The sequence below is a fragment of the Peromyscus californicus genome, unplaced genomic scaffold (assembly GCF_007827085.1).
Source record: "Peromyscus californicus insignis strain IS unplaced genomic scaffold, ASM782708v3 Scaffold_3__1_contigs__length_106647218, whole genome shotgun sequence".
Lineage (NCBI taxonomy): Eukaryota > Metazoa > Chordata > Mammalia > Rodentia > Cricetidae > Peromyscus > Peromyscus californicus.
Window position 1 is genome coordinate 16,355,097 of NW_026294551.1, and position 25,523 is coordinate 16,380,619.

General features: G+C 49.3%; 2 protein-coding genes across 2 annotated transcripts; one reads left to right on the plus strand and one right to left on the minus strand.

Annotated features, from left to right (window-relative positions):
• Window positions 1–9,720: 9,720 nt before the first annotated feature.
• On the plus strand, window positions 9,721–10,993 carry LOC128121552 (somatotropin). The gene is made up of 4 exons (XM_052756322.1): window positions 9,721–9,954; window positions 10,166–10,282; window positions 10,438–10,599; window positions 10,793–10,993. The coding sequence occupies exons 1-4, from the start codon at window positions 9,721–9,723 to the stop codon at window positions 10,991–10,993; spliced, it is 714 nt and encodes a 237-aa protein (XP_052612282.1).
• An 8,491-nt stretch (window positions 10,994–19,484) lies between these two features.
• On the minus strand, window positions 19,485–25,523 carry LOC128123356 (intercellular adhesion molecule 5-like). The gene is made up of 7 exons (XM_052759671.1): window positions 25,469–25,523; window positions 23,521–23,787; window positions 22,290–22,610; window positions 21,836–22,114; window positions 21,088–21,357; window positions 20,063–20,305; window positions 19,485–19,829 (listed from the first exon to the last, which is right to left on the minus strand). The coding sequence occupies exons 1-7, from the start codon at window positions 25,521–25,523 to the stop codon at window positions 19,618–19,620; spliced, it is 1,647 nt and encodes a 548-aa protein (XP_052615631.1). The 3' UTR covers window positions 19,485–19,617.

The following is a 25,523-nucleotide window of genomic DNA, read 5'->3' on the forward strand; positions in this document are numbered from 1 at the left end:
AGGGAGAGGGAGAGAGGGAGGGAGGGAGAGAGAGAGAGAGAGAGAGAGAGAGAGAGAGAGAGAGAGAGAGAGAGAGAGATTCCTGCTGGGTGTGGTGGCACACACTTTTGATCCCAGAATTTGGGAAGCAGAGGCAGGGAGATCTCTGTGAGTTCAAGGCCAACCTGGTCTAGAGAATGAGTTCCAGGACAGCTAGAGCTACACAGAGAAACCCTGTCTTAAGAGAGAGATTGATTCCTAAAGGGGATATTTGAATGGTAAATTTTGGGGGCTTTTGGTCAGGGTGATCCCAGTATCACAGAGACAGAAAGCACTCTTTCCCCACCCCATTGGCCTCTAAGGCCTTACAAATCAAGTCCTAATCTACTAGCTTCGAGAGCAGCTGGGAAGCTGAGGGCAGTTAAGATGTTTAAGCCGAGTCTCCCTACCAAGCTCCACTCTGGCACTCTACTCCTTGGTGGAACCCACAACACATCTCTGTCATCCCTGCTGTGGATTCAGGCGGGTGAATCTCTACCCTGGGCAGCTGCCAGCCTCTGGGAAAGACCGAGACAACAGCTCCCACAGGAATTCAGGGTGGGACAGGTGGGTAAGGCATGTGCCTGGGGCTTCAGGTCAGAATCCCTGCCACAAAGCAACCCTGACCTCTGGGCCAAGCTGGTTGAGGTGGGCCTCGCTGGTCCTCCCAGTTCTGGGTTGCCAGAGGGAACTGTCTTGTTTGGCCATCTGCTGTCACTGAGCCGGAGTCCTTGCTTTCCTGCTGTTTTGCATACTAGGGCTAATTCTGTCCTCTACCTCCACCAGGGACCAGGCAGCCAGCCAGGGTAAGGGAGTCTTCACTACTCCTCTAACAGGATCTCCTCCTGCTTGGGGCTTCCCTGGTTCAGGGGAGGCCTTGACTTTACCGACAGACTACCACGTTTCAGTAGCAGGGCCTCCCTGGGCCTTGAAATGTTTGTTGACGAAAAATCATTTGGGCAGGAGGCACCCCCCTCAGCAGACACCTTCACAGGACAGTAGCTTCCTTGGTTTTGATGGAGGAGTTCCTACTTGGGGTGTTTTTCTGTTTCGGGAGCTCTCAGGGTGTCACCCTGTCTGTCTTGTGGGTCCCTAGAACTGACACAGGCACTTGGAGATCTAGCTAGGTCATAACAGTGAGGGTCAGGAGCACCAAAGACTGTGTTTGCTTTAACTGTAACAGGGGAATCATTAATCCTATCTGGCACAAGCCGTTATGATTCATTCACCCCTGTTGATCCCCAGCTACCCCAGCTGAGGAAGGATCTTGAGTTCAAGGCCCACCTTGGCAATATTTTGAGAACTGTCTAAAAAATTTAAAGGAGGGAGTTGAGCCAGATACTGGGTATTTCTCATACAGAAAAATAGGAGTGCTTCTTGAATTTGATTGACAGGGCCCCTGACTGGCCTGGAGCTTGTAGATGGTACTAACCTGGCTGGCCATCCAGCTCCAAGAGTCTGCCTTCCCTGCCTCCCCAGCCCTGGGATCACAAGTATGCCCCGTCATGCCAAGGCTTTGTACCTGAGTTCTGGGAAATGAAGGAAAGTCTTCACGTTTATGTGGCCAGCACTTACCAAGCAAGGCATCTCCCCAGCCAAGGTCTCATTATAAATTCCTGCCTGGCCTGGGACTTGCTCTGTAGACCAAACTGACCTTAGACTCACAGAGATCCACCTGCCTCTGACTCCTGAATTAATGGTGTGTGCCACCACACCAGGTTTGGTTTTATATTTTTAATGTCACATAAAATAATCAAGTTTGTTTACTTTTCTATTTATGAACATGGGAAATTTGTATCATTCTATGAATTTGAAAACATGTCAAGTGTGTATAAACCAGGAAACAGAACATGAGTCAAAAGCTACTCCTGAGCACAACAGATAAATGTTGAGCACCTCTTAAGAGATGCCAAATGTTTGTGGTGCACCCCCTCATCTACATGATACTGTTTAGCCCCAGCTTAACCATAAGGGTAGTCTTTTTTGTGGGGGGATGTCTAGAACTGGAGGTACAGACAGTTGTGAACCACCCTGTGGGTGCTGGAAATTGAACCTGGGTCCTCTAGAAGAGCAGTCAGTGCTCTTAACCACTGAGCCATCTCTCTGTCTCTTTTTCTCTCTCTCTCTCTCTCTCTCTCTCTCTCTCTCTCTCTCTCTCTCTCTCTCTCGTACTTTACCACCACCTCCTTCACGGGGGCCAGGCAGCCATAAAACTGAAGGGAAGGAGGGAGGGACTAGGGGACAGAACCCCGGATGCCGCCATTAGCTGTTTTAAAGCGCTGTGTTTTGTAAAGCCTCACTCTTCCCACTTATCACAGGTCGGAAGCACGCCCTTTTTAATGGGGCCTGGACCAGCTTCCCTACTGCAGAATGCAGCTCAGAGGCCCTTGGTAGGCACATGCCCCATTGCCCACTGGGGGAATCCAGCCAGGTCCCTCGGGGGCCCTGGTTTAAGCACAGAATAGTTCCTCCTCTGCTCAGCTTGACTTCCGGCCCTCTCAATGCAGGTGCTGCCTGGGCTAGGGCCATCTGACCCATGGCTTTGGGTGTTTTTCCAGCAGATTCAAACATGAGAGAAAAACAAGGTAGAAAAAGCCAGCTCTGTTTGGGTGGTAACAGCAGGTCGTTCTCACGGCTAGCCACGCCTGAGCTGGCTGTGCTGTCTGTACGAGGACAGGGCCTCTAAAGCAACCTGGGAACACTGGAATTCCCAGATTCTGTCTGCTCTTTTTAGTGCACTTCAGAACTGGGGGATTTCTGGATGTTTCCTGTGCTTTGGAGCTGCCCCCACCCCCACTATAACATCCCCCCCGTACTGCATTATAACAAAAACGTCAACCTTCAACTGGAGGTGCCTCCCCCAGCCCAGAAGTCTTTCCTTGGAAACGCAGCTGACTGCAGAGAACAGAGATTAACAGGCATTAAATTCTGAGTTCAATCAGAAAGGAGTTTGTTTAAAAACATTTTGACTGATCCTAGTGCCTAGTGTGGTTGTTTTTTAAAAACATCTTCCCCTGGTGTGGTGGCTTACATCTAATAACCCCTTCCTCCCCACCCCACCCCCCGCACTTGGAAAGCTGAGACAGGAGGATTGATATGTGTGCATGTGAAGCCAACCTGGGCTACAGAGTGAAAGCCTGTCAAAACAAACAAAACAGCAAATAAAAAATAAAAATAAATAAATTAATTAATTAATTTAAAAAAATTGTCATCTTTCCTTGGACTTCCCTAACCCAGCTCTGTCCACACGGCAGGACAGAAAGCCAGATGTGATTAGGGTCCAGATTCAGCAAGCGTGGGTCTGCTCGAGCAGACTTCTTATCCGCGCGTGCGTGCAGCCCTGTCTACTTTTTCGGTTAATTTTTTCATGGATGTGTTGCCGTACGTTCATGTACCTGCCCCATTCATTTAAAAATAACTGTAACGTTGGGCACAGTGGCTCCCAGCTGTATTCCCAACACCTGGGAGGCGGAGGTAAGAGGACTGCATGGGTTCAAGGACGACTGGACTATGTAGTGAGACCCTGTCTCAGAAAGAAAACAAAACAAACCAATAACAGAAAAACGAAAGTTTTAGGTTTTAGGAAGGGGACTTCTAGACGTGACATATCTACTTGCCGTTTGTAGCTGGTCGGCCCTCCGAGGCCCCTTGGTTTTCTGACTGCCCCCACACACCGGGTTCTCTTTTCCCAAGCCTTTGTTCCTGTGAACAGGTCCCTCTGGGCCCTTGCCCAGTAGTATACCAGCTTGCCCACTCCCTCCATGGCATGGCTTGTTCTCCCCCCAGTAAAAAAGAAAAGATGGCATTTTTTGTCCATCGAGGTATGCCCACCTTCCTGGTACAATGTTTGCCTTGGGGGGGGGGTGGATTCCTCTCTGAGGAAAAGAATTGGCAAGCACTTGCAATCCCAACATTCAGGGACTGAGGCAAGAGGAGAGAGAGTTGGGTCCAACCTGGGCTACGCTGTGAGAAGTAGGACAGGGTGGGGAATGAGTAAAAGAACGGCGGGAGGGCTGGAGAGATGGCTCAGAGGTTAAGAGCACCGGCTGCTCTTCCAGAGGTCCTGAGTTCAATTCCCAGCACCCACATGGTGGCTCACAACCATCTGTAATGAAATCTGGCTCCCTCTTCTGTGTACATAATAAATAAATAAAATCTTAAAAAAAAAAAAAAAAAGAAGGGCGGGAATCCCACCTCAAAGATACAGTGAGGCCATGGTCTTAGATAATCACAAATGGCCGGAGGACAAGATGACAGGAGGGGGCAAGTTACCGAGGCACCCATCAGGGAAAGTATCCTAGACTTCTCTGCTTTTCTGTGAGTATGATTGTGTGTGTGTGGGGGCGGGGAGGATACATGTGGGTATGAGCGCACATGTATGTATATGTATACATACATGCACATATGTGCGTGTGCCTATGGAGGCCAGAGAACAACTTTGGACAGTGCTGTTCCTCAGGCACCATCCACCTTTTAATTTTTTTTTTTTCTAATAAAATTTTCTAGTAGGGTCTCTTGCTGGCCTGAAACTGGCTGAGTCAGCAAAGATGCCTGGCTCACTATCTCCACATTCCCACAGACCCTCTGGTTGATGTACCCCCAGCACTAGGATTACAAGGGTAATTCACCCACCCGCCCCCCACTTTTTTTAAGCACAGGTTCTGGGGACTCTAACAGAGGTCCTCCTGCTTGCCAGGCAAGCCCTTTACTGACTGAGGTGTCTCTCTAGCCCAGTCTTTTTCAGTAAGTTTTACTTTTACTTAACATATCCAATTACAATTGTTCATGGATTATCCCCCAGCATCAATAATACACCACTGATACACAGGGGTGCCTGCTCAGCCATCCCCCAGCCCTCTAAAACCCTCTCTCTACCCAGAGCCTTCTGCTGCATCGTGGGGAGAACTCCAGGGTCCAAGGAGATACAGGAAGTGAAACCATGAAGCACACTGAAACGTGCGATACAAATATGAAGGATGATCTGATTTGGTTCACTAAATCAGGCCACATCGGGTTGTTGTTTTGCTACACGGCTTTTCTTAGGTCTGTGGATGCCCCATTCAATCCCTTTGCATTCAATTCCTCCCACCTTCACTGAACATCTGTGTGAGGGCTTGCTGTGCAGTGAGGAAGGTCCTGTGAATGCCAGGCAGTGCCTTGGGGAGGGGGGGGAGGACTATAGAGTCATCCCTTAGAAACTGCAAGACCCAGGCAGTCTGTCTCTAAACCTCAGCCTCCTTAGCTCTCAAATGAGATGCACGTGCCCTATTGTCCAGTACAGTTCCTGGCACATAGTGGGTCTTCAGAAACACACCTCGCCTGGAAAGGCCCTTGGAGGTCCCCAAATAATATTCTTTCAACTTTAAAGTCTAAATCCTGTGACTCAATAAAGTTAGTGATCAATATTGCTAAGACCGTGTACTAGCTGGATCAGGGGAGGTTGTACACTTGGAAGCCCAGCACTCAGGAGGCTGAGACAGGAGGGTCATGAGTTTGAGGCCAGCCTGGGCTACACAGTGAGTTCCAGGGTAGCCTGAAGAAGAATATATATGCATTCATATGTAATATATGTATATATATTTATGTCATGTATATGTTTAAACCTGATGTAAAGAATACTGAAGAGGAGAAAAACACATTGAATGCAATAACCAACTCTGACCTCCAGAAGAGGACAGAGCCAGAAGTGGAAGGGTGGACTTCAAATTGCCAGTGTGGAGTGTGCAGAGGGACCCCTAATCCTGCTGAGGTCATCCCTACAACCAGGATGAGTTAGACTGCCCCCACCCATAGACTTGAACCTCAGAGCACAGAAGAGGCCACTTTAGGATCAAGAGAAGATCTGTGACTTTCTGTGGTACATACAGAGAAGCCCAGAGATAGTCAAGTCTAGCAACACAAAGGACTTCCAGACAAAGACATCCATGGACTCCAAGGGACGCTCTTTGTGTATGTCTGTATCGGTTTGTACGTGTGTGTATGAGTGTGTGCACCTGCGTGTGACTGTGTGCAGAAGCCAGAAGTCAACAGGCTACAGAGGGTTTCTCAAGCACTGTCTGCCCTGTGTTACTTTTACTGTTTTATTTTGAAATTATGTGTTCTTGTGTGTGTGTGTGTGTGTGTGTGTGTGTGTGTGTGTGTGTGTGTACATGAATTCAGGTGAGAGGAGGGTATTGGGTCTCCTGGAACTATAGTTACGGGAAGTTGTGAGCTGACCTATGTGGGTGCTAGGAACCAAACCTGTGTTCTCCGTAAGAGCAGTCAGTCTGTGCTCTGAAGTGCCGAGCCAGCCCTCCAGCCCCTTCACCTGGTTTTTAGTGAAAGGAACCTTCCCTGAACCTGAAACTCGGAGATCCAGCTAGAGCAACCCCCGGGATCCCACCATCTCTGTGCCGCCCGCACTGGGATTACAGGTGCGTGTCAACATGCCCTGCCTTATAAAGGCTGGGTGCTAGGGATCCAGGCTCAGTCCTCATGCTTGTGAAGCAAGCTCTTTAGTGACCAAGTCATCTCTCTGGCTCTAAAATGGGTATTTCTTTTGTTTGTTTGGTTTGGTTGTTTGTTTGTTTTGAGACAGGATTTTTCTGTGTAGCCCTGACTGTCCTGGAACTCACACTGTAGACCAGGCTGGCCTTGAACTCATAGAGATTAAAATGGGTATTTCTTAGAGATGTCATCCTGAACTTCTGGAGGCTAGAATCAGAGATGCTGGTTACATCGTCTCCCCATGAGCCCTGCAGAGGCCATTGTTTGGCAGCCTCTGACCCCAAAGGATTCTGAGGTCTCAGTGGTACACTGAGGCTGGGCAACTTTCCAGAAGAGTCGGACAAACCCTAAGTTAAGTGAGAGCTTAGCTTTCAGTAGCAGCGAATTCTGGTTTTGGTCTCTGTCACCAGAGGTCCTAAAATGGTCCAGATTAGAGAAAAGATCACCGACTCCTATGACCTCACATTCATCTTCAGCTCATCTTCCTGGGCCTAGAGCTTGTAATACTAACGTTCTATAAAGCTGTATCCCCAGGAGTCCCCAAAGTCCCCATTCTGGGGTCACTTCAGCTCTGAGATGACAAGAGAAGATGTCAATTACCCCCTCTTCCAGGGCATGCAAGGGAGGATGGCAGTGGAGGCAGGAGGCTTGAGGACCATTCTCCACTACTCATCTAGCTCCTCCTCTTTGGGAGAGTTGGAAGGAGGAGAGAAAATTGTGTTCTTACTTTCTCTCTGGTACCATCTTTCTTAGAGCTTGTATCTTCGGTAATCCCTGCAGCCTTCCTCAGACCTGCCTGGAACAGCCCCTAAGGTTCTAAGCAGCCTCTTCAGAACGATGAATCAGAGGCAGTTGTTGGGAAATGCTTGGGTGATGTTAAGAGGCTGTATCTTCCGGTCCTCAATGGGGTGAGGTGTAGAGGCCCCAGTATTCACATTGTAGACAGGTTTTTCAATGGTGGTTGCTGATATCATGACCAGCTACTTCTGGAGAGAGATGCTTGCTTGTATGTTTTCATACTGGATCAGGCATTACACATCCTGAGATCCAAAGATTTAGACGCAGGGAGTGCTGGGGAATCGATGCTGGTGAGGTCCACATGCTGTCACAGCCCAGCCTTCTTTGGCCTGGCTTCGTCCTGCTGCCTTCCCATTTGTACCCCACACTTCCGGCACATTTTCACCTGGGAATGGGCAAGGAAAACAAAATGAAGCCGAGGCACTCTTGCATTTAGGGGTGAGACCGAGCACTCAGAAGGGTTCAGAAGCTAAAATAACTGGCTGGTCCCACACAGGTGCTAGGGGGAAAGGCGCTTGGGCCATGGAACACGGGAACTGCAAGGTGAGGGAGCTGCTGCCTCGGCAGAACCAGCTCTTGAATCGTCCCTTTCAGAACCTCAGTCTCTGCTTCTGAAGTGAAGAAATGGGTTTGGTGGCTACACCACACTCCCAAGACCAAATGTGAGAACGTCCTTTGCCTCCTGATACACTCTTGACAGATGCTAAGCAGCTGGGGGCTACAGGGAAAGGGCTTCTTTCAGAGTGCAGACCCAGACTCCCAGAGCTGCCACTCAAAACCCAGAATGGCTTCCTGAACTTAAAGGCGCCCGAGGCGTCCTTATAGCTTCAGGGAAGAACTTGAAATCCAAATCTGTTTACACGAGTTTTGCTTCTTGTTTTACAGCTCCATGGCAGGTCCAAGGAGCAGAGGCAATACCTCAAGTTTGGAGCTTTGCCCCACAGACCTAAGGGGCACCTTGGAGTTTGTGGGAGGGCAATATGCGTGGACGGCACCCTCTAGCGGTCAATGTTAGCACTACACCCAGCTGCCCTCCACCAACCTACATTGTCCATAGGGGAAGAGGTCCCCCCTTTCCCAACACGCGTATTCTTTCTCTATCTCTGTCTCTCTTTACTTTTATTCATTCATCCATCCATTCATTCATTCATTTATTTGCTTGTTTGTTTGTTTGCTTGTTTGTTTGTTTGTTTAGAGACAGGGTTTCTCTGTATAGCCTTGGCTGTCCTAGAACTCACTCTGTAGACCAAGCTGGCCTCAAATTCACAGAGATCTGCCCGCCTCTGTCTCCCAAGTGCTGGGATTAAAGGCATGCACTGCCACGTTTCTTTCTTTCTTTAAGGTTATTATTATTATTATTATTATTATTATTATTATTATTTTGGTGTGTATGTGTATGAATCTATGTCGTGCATGTGTGTGTGTATGTGTGTGTGTGTGTGAGTGCTCATGGAGGCCAGAAGAGGGCATCAGATCCCCTAGAGCTGGAGTTACATGTGGTTGTGAGCCACTTGACATGGGTGCTGGGAACCAGACTCAGGTCCGCTGGAGAACAGTCAGCTCTCTTAGCGTATAAGCCATCTCTATAAATCCAGCACATGTATTTTGTGTTGTGGACTTAGGGAATCACACATTCAAGAAGAAAAAGACAGAATAAGGACAGAAAAATGATCCAGGAGGTAAAGGCACCTGCAGCCAAGCCTAAGTACCTGAGTTCAATCCCTGGGACCCACATGATAGAATCAATTCCTAAGTTATCTTCTGACCCCTACATGCACACACGTGCATGTGTGCGCATGCACACACACACACACACACACACACACACACACACACACACGTAAATAAACACAATTTACAAAGAAACATTAGTGGGACAATGCCTCCTTGGAGGGGCTCTTTTGCCCCTCATCCCAGTGAACCAACAACAGCATCCCGCCGGAGTACCCTGGACTCGGGATACTCTCCAACGGACACATTGGGTGGTCTCTGTAGCTGAGATCTTGCATAACCAATGCTCACAAGCCTGGCAAAGGTGGCGACAGAGAGATAAGATCAGGGACATGACCGCAGGAGAGGAGTGGGAACATGGTGAGTGGGAGGAGCCCCTAAATTATCCATCAGCACAAGCTGTCAGTGGCCCCAGCCCATGAATAAATGTATAGGGAGAAGGCAGGGGCCTTGGGGTTGGGGAAAACAGGTAGGGTATAAAAAGGGCCGTGCAAGGGACCAAGGCCAGGATTCTAGAGACCATATCCCAAAGTGCTCAGGGTCCTGTGGACAGATCACTGCTTGGCAATGGCTTCAGGTAAGCGTTCTCAAATCCTGCTGGGTGTGACATGGGCCAAGGGGCCCTGAAGATGGACGGGAGACTTCTAACATGAGTGCAGCCCAACTTCTGCCCATGTTGGGAACACTATGGGTCCCTATGGGGACTGGGAGAGACTGGCCACTGCTCTCAGTCTTTTCCTGCCCTCCTGTCTCTCTCTAGACTCTCGGACCTCCTGGCTCCTGCCCTTCACCCTGCTCTGCCTCCTCTGGCCTCAGGAGGCTGGTGCTTTCCCTGCTGTGCCCTTGTCCAGTCTGTTTGCCAACGCTGTGCTCCGAGCCCAGCATCTGCACCAGCTGGCTGCTGACACCTACAAAGAGTTTGTAAGTTCTCTAGAGACGGGTGCTTGCCCAACTGTGGAAGCAGGAAGGGGCAGACCCCTGCCCCCAGACAACAGGAAGTCATAGGAGGAAACTGGGGGGTCGGGGATCCCAAGCCAATGCTGTCAAGATGAACAGAAATGGAGTGGGTCCTCCATCAGGTAGTGGTGACAGGGAGCTGCAGGCTCAGCCTCATTGACCGCTCTTCCTCCAGGAGCGCGCCTACATCCCCGAGGGACAACGCTATTCCATCCAGAATACCCAGGCTGCTTTCTGCTTCTCAGAGACCATCCCAGCCCCCACAGGCAAGGAGGAGGCCCAACAGAGAACTGTGAGTGTGGCCGCTCAGGCTTTGTCTGCACAAATCCTGTCCTTCCCTAACCGCACTACAGGCCAGAGACCCCCTTCTCCCTGAAGCTGGGGCAAGCTTGGAGTCCCAGGCAGAGGTCACAAGGCAGTACACTCCACCCAGCCCTTTCTTCTCAGGACATGGAATTGCTTCGCTTCTCACTGCTGCTCATCCAGTCGTGGCTGGGGCCCGCACAGTTCCTCAGTAGGATCTTCACCAACAGCCTGATGTTCGGAACCTCGGACCGTGTCTATGAGAAACTGAAGGACCTGGAAGAGGGCATCCAGGCTCTGATGCAGGTGAGGATGGCACTCGGGTGGGCCACACTGTCCTTTGCCTCTGCCTGGAGCCCAGCTGGGGGCTCACCACCGTTCTCTGTTTACCAGTCAGGCCTTGACCCTTGAGAAGGCATCCTTTCTCTAGGTCCTGGAGTGGGGGAGGGCACAGCTCCGGAGACTCCTCTGCCTCCCTTACCCTCCCTTCCCACTGCAGGAGCTGGAAGATGGCAGCCCCCGTGCTGGGCAGATCCTCAAGCAAACCTATGATAAGTTTGATACCAACATGCGCAGCGATGATGCTCTGCTCAAAAACTACGGGTTGCTCTCCTGCTTTAAGAAGGACCTGCACAAGGCTGAGACCTACCTGCGGGTCATGAAGTGCCGCCGTTTTGTGGAAAGCAGCTGTGCCTTCTAGCCTCACACTACAGCATCCGTCTCCGCTGTCCTCCCCCAGCGCCTCCCTTTACCCTGGCAACTGCCCGTCCCTATGCTTTGTCCTAATAAAATCAAGATGCATCATATTGCTTGGCTAGATGTATTTCTATTATGGGATGGAAGGATGGTTTCAAAGAGTCCTAGAAGTCAACCTGTAAGAATCCCGTGAGCTGCTGGACGAGTAGCCCTGACTTTCTCTGGACCAAATAGAGTCAACACATCACTTTCTCTATTACATGATGAGTCTGCTCCCACTCCACAATCTAAATCCCAGCTCTCTGGATAGACACAAGCCAACAGGGTCATAGGTCACCCCCATAACGTACTCAGAGGTACTCCTTTCTCCTCCAACCAGAATCAGGAAGACCAATCAGCCCCCTGCCCCCAAGATTTGGAAGAAATGAAAATGAGACAGAGGAGCAAAAGGAAAACATCTTCAAGAGAGAAAACATGAGGACAATCATGGAATTACTGTTGTGCAAAAATTTTAAGACGGGTTTTCATTTAGTTTGGAAGCTGGGCATGGTGGCGCACAACTAACTGTAATCCCAGCATTTAAGAGGCTGAGGCTGGAAGATTGCTGTGAGTTTGAAGCTAGCCTAGTCTACATAGTGAGATATAGGTTAGCTCAGTCTATATAGCAAGGCTTTGTCTTAAACAAAAACAAAACAAATGGGTTTGGAGCAACCGGAACCAGTGGGTCTGAATTCTGAAGCAGGGGAAGTGGGTAGGAGATGGATTCTAAGAAGGAGATCTCCACAGCCATTTCAGTGGGTACCAGGTAGGGCCCGAGGGATGGCTCAGTTGGTGCTTGGCTTGCAAGCATGAGGACCTGAGTTCAATTTCCAAAATCTACATTACAAAACAACAACAACAACAACAACAACAACAACAACAACCCCTGAGTGTGATGGCAACTCCGGTACAGGGAGGCAGAAACAGGCAGCTCGCTCCCTGCTCGCTTTGTGAATTCCAGTCCAGCGAGAGACCCTGTCTCAGAAAGCAAGGTATATAGTTCCCAAGGATGGCACCTGAAGCTGTCCTCGTGTATGCATAAGCACGCACATGTATGTGTACTGCACTCACAGGAACACACACACACACACACACACACACACACACACACACACACACACACAAATAGGCATCAGATAGAGAAACACAGAAGTGATGAAAGCTCCCTGGGTGAGGATAAACCACAGTTGACACTTGGCTTCCTTGTGAGAGAGGGCTACATGATGGAAGGTCGGGACCTGTGTATCATGAAGAACGGAGGGTGTAGTTCAATGTGGGCTCCTCTGACCTTGTCACCATTTACCATGGAGAAATAGGTCTCTAAAACCCTCTGAGGTGGGGACATCCAGACATGTATGTGAAATGTAATTCTGAAATATTGGAAGTGAATAACAGACGGACAACATTTGAAGTGACCAAAGCGGGGCCTTTCTATTTCGGAAGGCGAGTCCTCTGTGATCTATGGTGATATTTTATTTGTGCTGAAATGTGATTTTATTTGTATGTTAATAAATAAAGTTGCCTGGGGGTCAGAGCTAATAGCAAGCCATTGAGCAGAAGTCTGGCAGTGCTAGTACATGCCCTTAATCCGATCACATGGCAGGCAGAGTCTGTGTGTTCAAGGACATAGCCAGCTTGGTGACACGCCCCTTTAATCCAATACCAACCATAGAGACCTGGAGGTCTGTATAGACAGGCAGTAATGAAGAAGCCATGTGGTTGGGTTTAGAACCAGTGAGAAGGCAGAGCAGAAAGTCAATAAAAATACAGACACACAGGAAGTAGGTCTTTTTCTCAGGGGAAGGACGACAGCGAGGGGTAAGAAGGTGGTTTTAGCTCTTGGCTGCTGCTCAGTCTCTGGACTTTTAACTCTGCATTTGGCTCTATGTTTCTTATTTAACAAGACCATTCAGAATTACATCTACAGTGATCCTCAGACCCTCCAGGCACAGTTAGTCTGCCATTGCCAAGCTTTTTTTTTTGCTAACCATGCTACCAATGCCCCTCAGGCAGATGACCTTGATCTTGCTGGTGTCAAACTCGGGTGGCAGCTGGATTCAGATTCAGAACAATGGGGCAACATTGTACCTTGGCTTCTCTGAGCTGAAAAACCCAAGACAACTCATTCCGTTAAACTATTCTGATCGAAGCAGGGGTGTGTCAGTCAATGGACGCAGAATGACAAGTGTGAAACGTGCAAAGCGTTTGGAGATGACAAGTTAGTCAAGGACCGCATGGGGACAGAGGAAGATGAGCACCTGGGCTTTTAATCCATAAGCTGTTACCACTAAGAGTAGTGTGTGTATCTTTCTCCTACTCCCCTATTCCTCAATAGCATGTGGATATGTCTCCTCTGATCCTCCTATTCTGATCCCTGGGAACAGCCGGGCTGGGTGTACCATAAAAACCAGGATGAGGCCAGGTGTGGTGGCACATGCCTTTAGTCCCAGCACTCAGGAGGCAGAGTCGAGGCCAGTCTGGTCTGCAGAGCGAGTTTCAGGACAGCCAGGGCTACAGAGAAACCCTGTCTTGGGGAAAAAAACAAAACAAAACAGGATGAGGGCTGGAGGGAAGGCTCAGCGGTTAGAGCACTTGTTCTTCCAGAGGACCTGAGTTCCATTCTCAACACCCATGTTGGGTAGCTCACCATAACCTATAACTCCAGCTACAGGCGATCTAACACCCTCTTCTGGCCTCTATGTTTACCTGAACATATATGGTAGATACACAACACACACACACACACACACACACACACACACACACACACACACACACACACACACAATTTTAACAAAAGCAAATCTTTTTTTTTTTTTCCCGAGACAGGGTTTCTCTGTGTACAAAAGCAAATCTTAAACAATAACAACCAAGATAGTATCAAAGTCACAGGACTGCTGGCCCATCCCTTATACAAGAAATAAAAATCTTAAAAATACTGGACTCATGACCAGTAGAAAATGAAAATGATCAGGCCTCAGCCCACACCGGCAACCTGATAAAAAGCTGTCCCCTTTGCTTTGAGACAGGCTGAGAAGTGCTGCCTCTGTCCTTGAGTAAAAGCCTCCATTAAAACTGTGCTGCATGCCCATACCCTTCGGCTCATTCATTTCTACTGTCATTAAATCAGAAATTCCCTGGACCGGCTTCAGTGCTGACGCTTGCTGTGTGGACGTGCTCAACACACTTAAACAGTGAAAATGGAAGTCATTGGGGCTTTTTTAGTTTTTTGTTGGTGGTTTTTTTTTTTTTTTTTTTTTTTTTGGTTTTTCGAGACAGGGTTTCTCTGTGTAGCTTTGTGCCTTTTCCTGGAACTCACTTGGTAGCCCAGGCTGGCCTCGAACTCACAGAGATCCGCCTGGCTCTGCCTCCCGAGTGCTGGGATTAAAGGCGTGCGCCACCACCGCCCGGCCTGTTTTGTCTTTTTTTAAGACAAGGTTTCTCTGTGTAGCCCTGGCTGTCCTGGAACTGACTCTGTAGACCAGGCTGGCCTTGAACTCACAGAGATCTGCCTGCCTCTGCCTCCTGAGTGCTGGGATTAAAGGCGTGCCCTAGTACACCCAGCTGAAGAATTAAGTTTTGTTTTGTGTATTTCTCGTTGCATTTTTTTTTTTCAGGGGGAGACAGTCTTGCTAAGCAGCGCAGGCTGATCTCAAAATCTTGGTGCTCCATTCAGCCTTCCGAGTTCTGGGATCACAGGCAGGTGAAACCATGCCTAGCACAACAAACATTGTTTTCTAAATAAGGTCATGCTAGATAGCCCAGGCTGGCCTTGAGCCTGTGATCCTCTTGCCTCATCCTTTCAAGCACTTAAAGACATGAAGTACCATCCAGGCATGGTGGCAAACGTCTTTAATCTCAGTACTCAGGAGGCAGAGGCAGGTAGATCTCAGTTCGAGGCCAGCCCGGTCTACAGAGGGAGTTCCAGGACACCTAGGGCTACACAGAGAAACCCTGTCACGCAGTACCACACATGGTTAAAAAAAAAATTTAAGCAGTGTTTTTCTAGTGAAAAGTCTTCCTGTGGGGGTGGAGGCGTAAGATAGACAAGGCTCACACCAGGAAGGATCCAACAAGCATATTTCAAGTACTCCATTTGTGATCCCCGCCCCCCCCCCCCCCCCCTTGCTTGGAGGTTCTGTTGCAAACATTTTGGTCAGTCAAGTTGCTTCCAGCCAATTTTGGCAAGGTCTTGTTTTCCTCAGTATAGACACATAATGCTCTGCTTTAGGGCAACTCTGCTGTTGCATCAGTTTTTGGCTGCCAGGCAACTGCCTCTTTCCCTAGGTTATCTGGAGCCTACCTCATTGCCCTGTCACAGATTTCCACCCTCCATCAGGAGCTTTTCAGGTCCTTGTGACAAAATACCTAACAGCAGCGACTTAACAGAGAAGGTGTTTAGTCTGGGTCACAGTTACAAGGTGTGAAAGGCAAGGTTTCTCTGTGTATCCCTGGCTGTCCTAGAACTCACACTGTAGACCAGCTGGCCTTGAACTCACAGAGATCCACTCTGCCTCCCAAGTGCTAGGATTAAAGGCGTGCGTGCGCCGCCGCTGCCGCCGCCGCCGCCACCGCCGCCACCACCTGGCTCTCACTTTTTTTTTTAAAGATTTATTTTTACTTTGTGTGCATTGGTGTCTCCCCTGCCTCCGTGAGGATATCAGATCCCCCAGAACTGGAGTTACAGACAGTTGTGAGCTGCCTTGTGGGTGCTGGAATTGAACCTTGGTCCTCTAGAAGAGCAGCCAGTGCTCTTAACTGCCAAGCCATCCCTCCAGCCAGTTTCTCACATCTTGATGGAGTGGGAGGCAGAGATGGTAGACTGGACCCAGGGAGGTATATCTTCAAGGCCTGTCCCTGGCAACCTTTCTGCCAGCTAGACCCCCCAAAACAGTGTCACCGCTTGAGGATCAAGCATTCAAACATGTGGGCCTGTAGGGGAAATTTAGCATCCAAAGCATAACACGTCCCTTAATCATGAGGGTTGTGAAAGGGCAGAGGTCCAGCATCTGGGACTTCCTGCTGCTGAGGTTGGAGCAGCTGACTGTGGTGGGAATTGAGATCTCTGGCTTTTTGACCTGTAGGACCAGAGGCACTAGAGGTGACTCTGAATTGAAATGGCTGGAAACCTTGTTGGGCCATCATTCTAGGATGTAGGATAGTGAGTTTGAAGCCAGCCTGGGCTACATAGGAAAACTCTTCCTCAAAAAAAAAAAAAAAAAAAAACACCACATATTTTTAAAACATGGTAAGTACTAGGTTAAGGAAAATAATTAACAGCCTTTCAAATTGTACTGGCAGGTGAATGAATTCTCACGTCCTAAAGCATGAAGCCATTTAGCCTGGTCATAATCTGTCCACATCTTCCTTAGTTGTCCTGCAGGGTTAATAGAAGTGGTACAGATTTCATTGATAAGCATGTAGAAACACCCTCCCCACATACCCCCTCCTCATGTGACTAAGAGATAGCTCAGGACAAGGCAGGATCTAATACTACCTTAGCCAAAGAGTCAGGGGACAGCTTTCAGCTGCTGGGTGTTCTGGCTTCCTTCTGTTGCTGTGATAAAACTCTGACAAAGGTGACTTGGGGGAGGAAAGGGATTCTGTCAGCATACAGGTTTCAGTCTGTTCCCGAGGGACGTCAGGGCAGGAGCTCAAGCAGAGAAACCATGGTGGAACGCTGCTTGCTGGTTTGCTCTTGAGCTGGCTAGGCTAGTTTTTTTTGTTTTTTTTTTTTTCACAAGGCCTAGGATCACCTGCCCAGGGAATGGTGCCACCCACGGTGGATGGGCCTTTCTACATTAATAATCAAACAATACCCACCCACCCACCCACCAACCAAGACACATCCACAGCCCAACCTAGCTGGGGAAAACCCTCAATTGTGACTCTCTTCTCAGGTGACTTTAAGCTGTGTCAAGTTAACAGTTAAGTTAATTGGGATACCGGACATATTTAGCCTTTCCAGGGATCCTCTGGTCCCAAGTCTGAGATTTTACCAAGGATTGGAGTTCTAGCAGAATTTTCTTCTGTCCTTTGTCTTGATGGAATAGTGTCAATATTGTTAACAACTGTCTTTTTGGGTTTTCAGAGTATAGCTTATGCATCAGATGTGATGGCATAATGCTGTCACCTTTAATGCCAGCACCCAGGAGGCAGAGACAGGTAGGTCTTTGTGTATTCAAGGCCAGGGTGGTCTACATAACAAGTTCCAGGCCAGCCAGGGTTACATAGAGAGACCCTGTCTCAGAATCAAAGACAGAAGGCTTAACTATGAAAGAGAGACAGGCGCTAACCTATGAGAACTAACCATGAAAGCTAGGCAGGAGTCACCAGGATCTTTTGAGACGCATGGAAGCTGACGCACAGGGCCATCTGCTGACAGTGGCACCATGTGGCAGTGAGAAGTCACAGCAGGCTAAACCTCTATCTCCGCTTGCTGGAATTAGGAAGCCAATGACATCGCCCCTTTCTGGTTCATGTGCCTTAGGGTTCCTGGGTGACATTTGCAGATGTGACTGATGCTGATGACGCAGCTGATCCAAGACATGAAAACGGCTGAGGTACCTGGACTAGGACCTTGTATCTGTCTTTGACCTGCTTCCTAATGTACTTCCCCTTGCTCACCTTGAGAAGGTAAATTCGTATGAGACTCACATTGTAGGGGGTAAGAGGTATTAGCATTGAGAAGGCCTTTGGGGGAATACCTCCTTGGTCCTGAGTTAGACTTTCTCTGAACAAACCACACCTTTCTGGTTATAGAAATTAATGTGCCTTCAGTTCGGATATTGGTCCCCCAAAGGCCCGTGTCTTAAGGACCCCCAGACCACGGGCTATTGGGAGGCAATGAAACAAGATGGTGCCTGTAAGAAGTCCTGAGGGCATCTGAGAACCCTGGCCCTTCATTGTTTCTTTTTGCTCTTCCTGCTTCCACCATGACGTACTGCCCCGAAACAGGCCTGTGGTCATGTGACCACAAGTCAAAAAACGTCATTCTTTCTTGTAGGTTGACATACCTACTAGTTACGGTGATGGAAAGGGAGTATATCCCTCACACATTACAAATTTGTAGAAGGCATGGATAGCGCTGTTTACCACTGTGCCTGTCGCTTTGGATGGTGAAACAAAGGGTGATTTTTTCAAAAAACCAAAAAAAAAAAAAAAACCACCAAAGGGTTATTTTTATAGCAAATCTCCAACCTTAAATTCAGGGTTGTCCAGGAAGAAGGGGAGACACGCTTTGGTGTCTGATGCTGCATCATTTCGAGCTAGTATTCCCATGGTGGAAACTGGGTACCAGTGCGTGCTTCAGTTTTGAAAGCAGGAAAAACAGGCTGATGACTGGAGCTAAGACATGGCTTGCCCTAGAGTTACCAAGTGGAAGCTAGCCTCAAAGTTCTGAAACGCAATCATTTGGCCTAACATAAAACTTTCAGTTATGACACAAAGGAAGAATAAATCCAGATATCACAAAATCTATTTTATTTTTATCACAGCTAACATCTCAGCAAACAGTTCACGACAGCTCTGGAGGAGAGGCCTGGCTTGATGCTCAGGCCTTCACCACGGTGGACATACTCCTTCCAAAGGGCAGTGGAGGAAGCTGGACTGTTAAAGTACATGGTTAACACTGTCACAGTGGACTGGGGGAGGGGTGACAGAGCTGAGACCCATCTGCATGTTAGGCACACACTGTGCTATGGAGTTATGTACCTCCTTCCCGGGGAATTTACTTGCAGAAGATGAAAACAGGCGATTCTTTGTGGAGACGGAGGGTACATGTGGGACTCAGTCTTTTACAAAAAGGAATTCAGAGTGCGACGCCCTTGACCTATTAGACCAATTTCATGGAAGTATTCTACTTTTACTTTAAAGCACCCCCCCAAAAAAAGTTAGGGGGTGATGGCATACACTTGTAATCCCAGCACTCAGGAGGCTGAGGCAGGGGGATCACAAGTCTGAGGCCATCTTGTGCTGCATGGAAAGTCCTAGGTTTGTTTGTTATAAAGTAGCTAAGCTACTTCTCTGACCCAATATGAAGTTGCAGAGCATTCCTGGGGCGAAGCCGAATCAGCCAGAGCTTTTATGATGTCCTTGGGTACTGTCTGGGGAGTAGGGGGTGTGGACAGGGGAGTAGGGCTCCGATTCCTGCCCATTTATTTGCTACCTACCCCCATGGAGTCTTGTTCCTGAACTACAAAAGAAGTTCCCAGTTAGTCATCAGGAAACCCTGAGCAGTGTATTCCAGGATATTTCTGATGATCTTTCTCATTTTCTGGTTGAGGAGTGAGCAGTGGGAATGAGGGGCAAGGGCGGGGCCTTCTGTGTGCTCAAGAGTGGGCAGTTAAACACAGTAAGGAGCGAGAGGCTCTATCGCCAGTCAACAATCAGACTGAAATTTCTAGAAAGCAGAATAAACTCAAAAGAGAAAGACGAGCTCCCGATGGACTGGTACAAGCCAGTGAGGGGCCAGTGAGGGGCCAGTGAGGGGCCAGTGCAGGACGGGAATGTAGCCTCACATCTGTCTCTTCCTCCTTCCTCCCTGTTAAAGGCTGGTAGCTGAAGTCACTCAAGCAGAGTTGTCTCTGGTCAGCAGTGATGTGAGTTACACTCTTCTGCCTTTATGTCAGCAAACTGGCTTGCCTCGTCTCTGCTCAGCTCTCTCTGCCTAGAGGCCCGTTTCCTCCTGTTTCTTTTGCAGGGCTGGTAGTTCAGGTACAGTGCTATGGTGATCACAGCCATGCCAAGGGTGAAAATGATGATGATGAAGATGGTGGAGGGGGCAATCCCTTCATGCAGTCCTGTGTAGGCACAGAAGACAGAACCGGGGGAGGAGGGCTGAGGACAAGACAATCATTCCACCCCAAGACACCGAGCCCACTTCTCAGACACATCTTCTCCAGCCCAGGAGCATTTTGCTTCCCTCTACACTTGTGAGAACCCCAAATCTGGGGGGAGGTGGCAGGGAGCAGCGTGGGGGGTTGGCGGGGGAAGGACTTTCTACCCCAAGCCTAGCAGCTAGTGTGGCAGGTACCTTGGACAATGACAGCAATATCTTTGCTGACAGAGCCGAGCTGGTTAGTGGCCGTGCAGCAGTAGGTTCCAGTGCGGTTCTGGGTGGCCTTCTGAGGTACATCAAGGTCAATGATCATCCCATTCCAGATACACACCAAAGCTGGGGCGGGGTTTCCCTCTGGGATGCAGGCAAGCATTTGATCCATCCCTTCTACCCATATCTGGTTGCCGGGGCATCTGGATTCCTCTAACCGAGGCTTGTCTGCAAAAGAACCCCCAAAGGAGCCTAGCTCTACGTCCTGCTCCTTTCTCACTTCCGTTCATAGCTCCCTTCCCCTACTTAGCTCAAATGTTGCTCTCTGCTTAGAATAAAGCTCGCTCTCCCTTCCCTGTGCAAAGACAATGAGATGCAGCCTAGGGCTTTTTTTTTTTTTTTTTTTTTTTTTGTTTTTGTTTTTGTTTTTTTTTTTGGTTGGTTGGTTTTTCGAGACAGGGGTTCTGTGTAACAGCCCTAGCTGTCCTGGAACTAGTTCTGTAGACCAGGCTGGCCTTGAACTCACAGAGATCCACCTGCCTCTGCCTCCCCAGTCCTGGGATTAAAGGCGTGTGCCACCACCACCCGGCCAGCCTAGGACATTTTTATGGACCCAGGCTAAGAAGTAACACAGTTCCGTTGGTGGGGCCCAGGGCTTCTCAATGGGCAAGGAGTGAACTCAGAAATAAGGATTTCCTCATTTTCCAAAACACAAATTGTGATATGGAGTTTTTGGAGGCTTCTCTCCTTAGCATCGGCCTCAGCTGTCGCCTTTTATGCTGTCTCCTAGGCACTGGCTCTCAGATAATTGTATCTGACACAGCACCACATTCCCATATTGTTCCCACTCACTTTCCCGAGGTCGAAGATGAGCTTGGGCACGTCCATTTTATTTTCTTCTCGGGGTTTTTCCAATTAGAAAAGTGCGGCCCCTCTACTAATGAAGCCACTAGCCAAGCAGGAAAACCAAGCACCCTCGCCTTGTCAAGGACCCTCAGGCCTCTACTCACATAAGACATGAAGCTGGATCTTGGTCGTTTTGAGCAACCGCTGGCCCTGCACCTCCAGAGTCGCCTCACAGGAGAGATTCCGGCCATCATCTTCCTCCCTGGCAGTAAACTGAAGCCAGGCAGGCTCCCCGGGAGCAGAGAGGTTTGAGGCTCCCCGAAGCCAAAGAGTAGGGCTAGGTGATGTTAACGCATGACCTGAGCAGGTCACATTAACATCCGTCCCTGCCAGAGGGTAAGCATCTTCTACCTCCAGGATTGGTGGAGGGAAACCTTCAAAGAATGAAAAAGAACAGTGGACACGTTCTCAAAACTGGTGGCTGCCCTGTCCTCCTGAGGCTGCAGGTCTCCCTTGGGTAGACAGTGACAGAAGAGAGACTTTGGATAGCGTTAAAGCTTCTGTAAAGGCTGCAGAGAGGGAGCACCAAGATGGCTTGAGGATTGAGAGCTTCCCTCCCAATGATAAAGCATGCCCACGTTTGGCTGTCTCTCCTGTGAGGACAGCAAGATGTCTCCTCATCGTACAGCTTTCCTACTCATCTCAAATGCTTATTCTAGATTGAAGTTCAAGCATCTGCAACTGCCCAATGAGCAGGATAGGTCAGGAAACCGAGGACAGAGGCCACACAGCCACTGTCACAATGCAGGTCCTAACCCACCTCTGTCAGAGAAAGATGGAAGCGAGCAGCACATCACTGTGCAAAACCCTCCTTAACAGAGGCCCTGTACAGGGAGAGAGATGGCCACGTACTGTAGACATGCACTGGTGTCCTGACTTTCTGCTCCACGGGACCCAGAGACACAAGGCAGGTCAGCTCCTGGTCACCGGTCTCCATGGCCCGAACGGTGGCGCTGGCCCACGCTGCATCTCCCTTCCAGGAGGAGAAGGGGCTTAGCTCCTGGCCTTCAAAGAACATTCTGAAGACAGCTTCCTGGGCGGGAAACACCCTGGCCACCTCACAGTTCATGGTCTCTGCCACCCCAACCTCCAGAAGTGAAGACACCCCGATCTGGGGACTCTGAGAGAATTCTGCCAAGTAATTGCGAAAAAGAAAGAAAGAAGAAGGAAAATTGTAAGTCATGTGTCACATAGGACACCATGGAATTAGAGGTGGGGCTCAGTTACTCTCCTAAACCTGTGGGAACAGGGTCCCCAAAGGCCAAAACAGGCCCTAGGTTTTCTTCATGCCTGGACTCTGACTCACCAAAGATCCGGAGTTCCTTGGTGACTGAGCTGCCATGAAACAACTCCCCACCTTGTGGGCTCAGATCCAGTTCTGCATGGCAGGAGAAATTACTCCTGTCACTCTCCCGTTGGGCTCTGACATTGACGGTGACCTCAGCTCTTTGGGATGGCCCAGATAAACTCATGAAATCCTTTCTGTGTAGTTCTTGGTCATCCTGAAGAAGGGTAAGGGTGAGGTTCTGCAGGGGTGCCACGCTAGGCACATGGCACTTCACTGTGAAAGCTTCATCCATGGCCACCCACTCGGGCTGCAAGTCCAGGATCACCTGCTCTGGTGGCTCTTTAAGACAAAAAGACAAGCCCTGGTGAGGGACCACTCACCTCTAGAGAGAAATGACATTGCAGAAGGTGACCGCTACCCTTAAAGCTCCACGCAGTAAGTTAGCCTTCCAGCTCTCTGTCCATTGAAGGTGGCCATGGCTGAGAATTGTGATAGCTAAGAGGAAGTCCTTTGCTTCGATTTTTCCTGCCATTCTGGAACATTTTATCTCTTATCAACGACGTTTCAGAGGCATGAGAAGCTTGGGGGGGGGGTGGCTCTTCCACTCATTCTTATCTTTGCAAGGCAAGATGGCGCCCTGTAGGACCCTGGTTACCAGTCCTAACACCTCAGGGCCTCCTGCTCTGCAGGGCAGCTCAGGAACCACTGGCACCACAGGCTTCTTAACTACCCTAGCTTTTAACCGCACGTCTTTAATCCCAGCACTCGAGAGGCAGAGGCAGGCGGATCTCTGTGAGTTTGAGGCCAGCCTGGTCTACAGAATGAGTTCCAAGACAGGCTCCAAAGTTACACATAGAAACCCTGTCTCAAAAAACCAAAACCAAAACCAACCAACCAAAGAAACAAACAAAAAACCTGTCCTTCCTGAAATCCCTGGTTAGCCTAAGAGCTGGCAACAAATAAACCAGCACTAATTGACACTTGTCTGGCATCTTAGTGTCTGCTCGCTGTATTCTGTGTATTCTCAAGTGTGCCCTACGGCTAACAGTGAAAACTCAGAAGACAGCCTCTACAGATGGAGGGAATCCTGACAGTGTGACTGAATCTTTACTTGGGGTTAGGGATTGGGGGACGGGGGTGGGTGTGTGTAACTCTCCCCACCCCAAGTAAAACCCTAATTCTTCCCTATCTAAGATGCATTCCTGTTCCCCCACTCCTTTCTTCTTCCGGGCCCCTCCGTCCTACTCACGGTAGATGGTGATGTGGAGCGTTGTGTCCTTCTGGACCCCTGCACAGGAGAAGAAGCACTGCAGGACTGAGTTCTCCGTGACATCCTCCAGGAGAAACTCCTTCCACTGAGGCCCTTTGCCCAGCTGGCTCTTCTTGAAGGAGGTCTCGATTCCACTGGGCCCAGGGTCTGGGCAGGTAGTGCTGCAGTTGATAGCCAGGGACTGTCCAAACTCCACCAGGGCCTGGTGTGGCCACACAGACACTTCAAACAGCTCTTCTGTGGTCCCTGAAATGAAGCACACAGACCAAAATCTCTGGTGAGGACCAGGAGATCCAGCACAAACAGGCTGTTCTATCCATTAGCTCTAAGTTGAAGAAGCGGGAACCTGTTCAGGGATCTGGAGAATAAACCTTTTAATCAACAATTGAGAGCCTTGATCCCAATCTCTCTCCTGCTCTTCTGTCCTGGGGTCCAGATTTTTGTTTTGTTTTGTTTTGTTTTGTTTTTTCTTTTTGGTTTTTCGAGACAGGGTTTCTCTATGTAGCCCTGGCTGTCCTGGAACTCCGTCTGTAGACCAAGCTGGCCCAGAACTCAGAGATCCACCTGCCTCTGCCTACCAAGTGCTGGGATTATAGACACGTGCCACCACTGCCCGGCCTGGGGTCTAGATTTTACCACAGATCTAAGGAGGTGCTAAAAGTCACGCTCTGGAAAGCTTCCAGAGGCCTGAGCAGTTCTCTGGGCTCAGGCACTGAACACCCAGATGGGGTCTTTGCTCTTCTACGGCACAGCAGTATTCTCTCAAATGGCAGTTCAGGGCTCCCTTCAGCAGAATTGCCTGGGATGGCTGTAAACAGCAGAGCCTGACTCCACCTCGGACAGAGACCACCCACTAGTGAAGGGGGACCTGCAATGTGCCTGAGAACAGAACAAGCCTCACGGGAACCCTGCTGTGCACAAACCATGAGAACTGAAGAGCTCAAGGAAGCCCGCATGCGCACTTATCTCCCATGGAATTTTCTACCTCTTCTCAGAGATTACTCTGCTTTGCTTTGTGATGTTGTGAAAGTGAAATTTTTCAATCTTTGCAGGTTTAGCCTGTGTTATGGTTTGGATCTTATATGTCCCCTGAAGCCCATATGCTAGAAGCTTGTTTCCAGTCCGTGGCACTACTGAGAGGCAGTGGAACCTTTAGAAGGTAGGACCCAGCGGAGAGGGTCCGGCATGTGTGTCTGTGTACCAAGTGCATGTGTGGTGCCTCTGGAGGTCAGAAGAAGATGTTGGATCCCTTGGAACTGTATAGAATGGTTGTGAATGGCCATGTGGGTCCTGAGAACCAAGTCCAGGTCCTCTACTCTTGCTCTTACCTGCTGAGCCATCTCTCCAGCCCCAAGGAAAATATTTTTGAGAAGATAAAGGAGGAACTGGGAATGCAGCTCACCTGGTCCATTACTTGCCTAACATGCACAAAGCCTTGAGTTTGACCCCCAGTACTGTATAAAACTGTCATAGTGGCATATGCCTGTAAGCCCAACACACTCAGGAAGTAGAAGCAAGAGGATCAGAAGTTCAAATTCATCCTTGGCTACATGGGGAGTTTGAGGTCAGCCTGGGGTAAGGAGCTTGTCTCTACATAAAATTTTAAACTTAAAAAATAAGATGGCAGCAGTGAAGTCAGGCAGCTGACCCCAGGCACAGCTCATCGCCTGCGGTCAGGAGCACGGATGGAGGAGCTCAGCTTACTCTCTCCTTCAGTCAGTGTAGGTTCCCAGTGATGGGGCCACCCATGGTGGGTGGATCCTCCCACTCCAATGAACCTACCCAAGATAATCTCCCCCATGGGCATGTGCAGAGTCTCTAGAGTGATCCTAGATCCATCAAGTTGACCACCCCATCCCCTTCTGCATGATCAACCCTGTGTGTCCTGGCACACAGTGGCTAAAGAAACTTTTGTAGGTAGCCTCACCAGGACAAGACATCAAGGCCAGCAGGATCCAGATACCAAGCAGAAGCATCTTCAT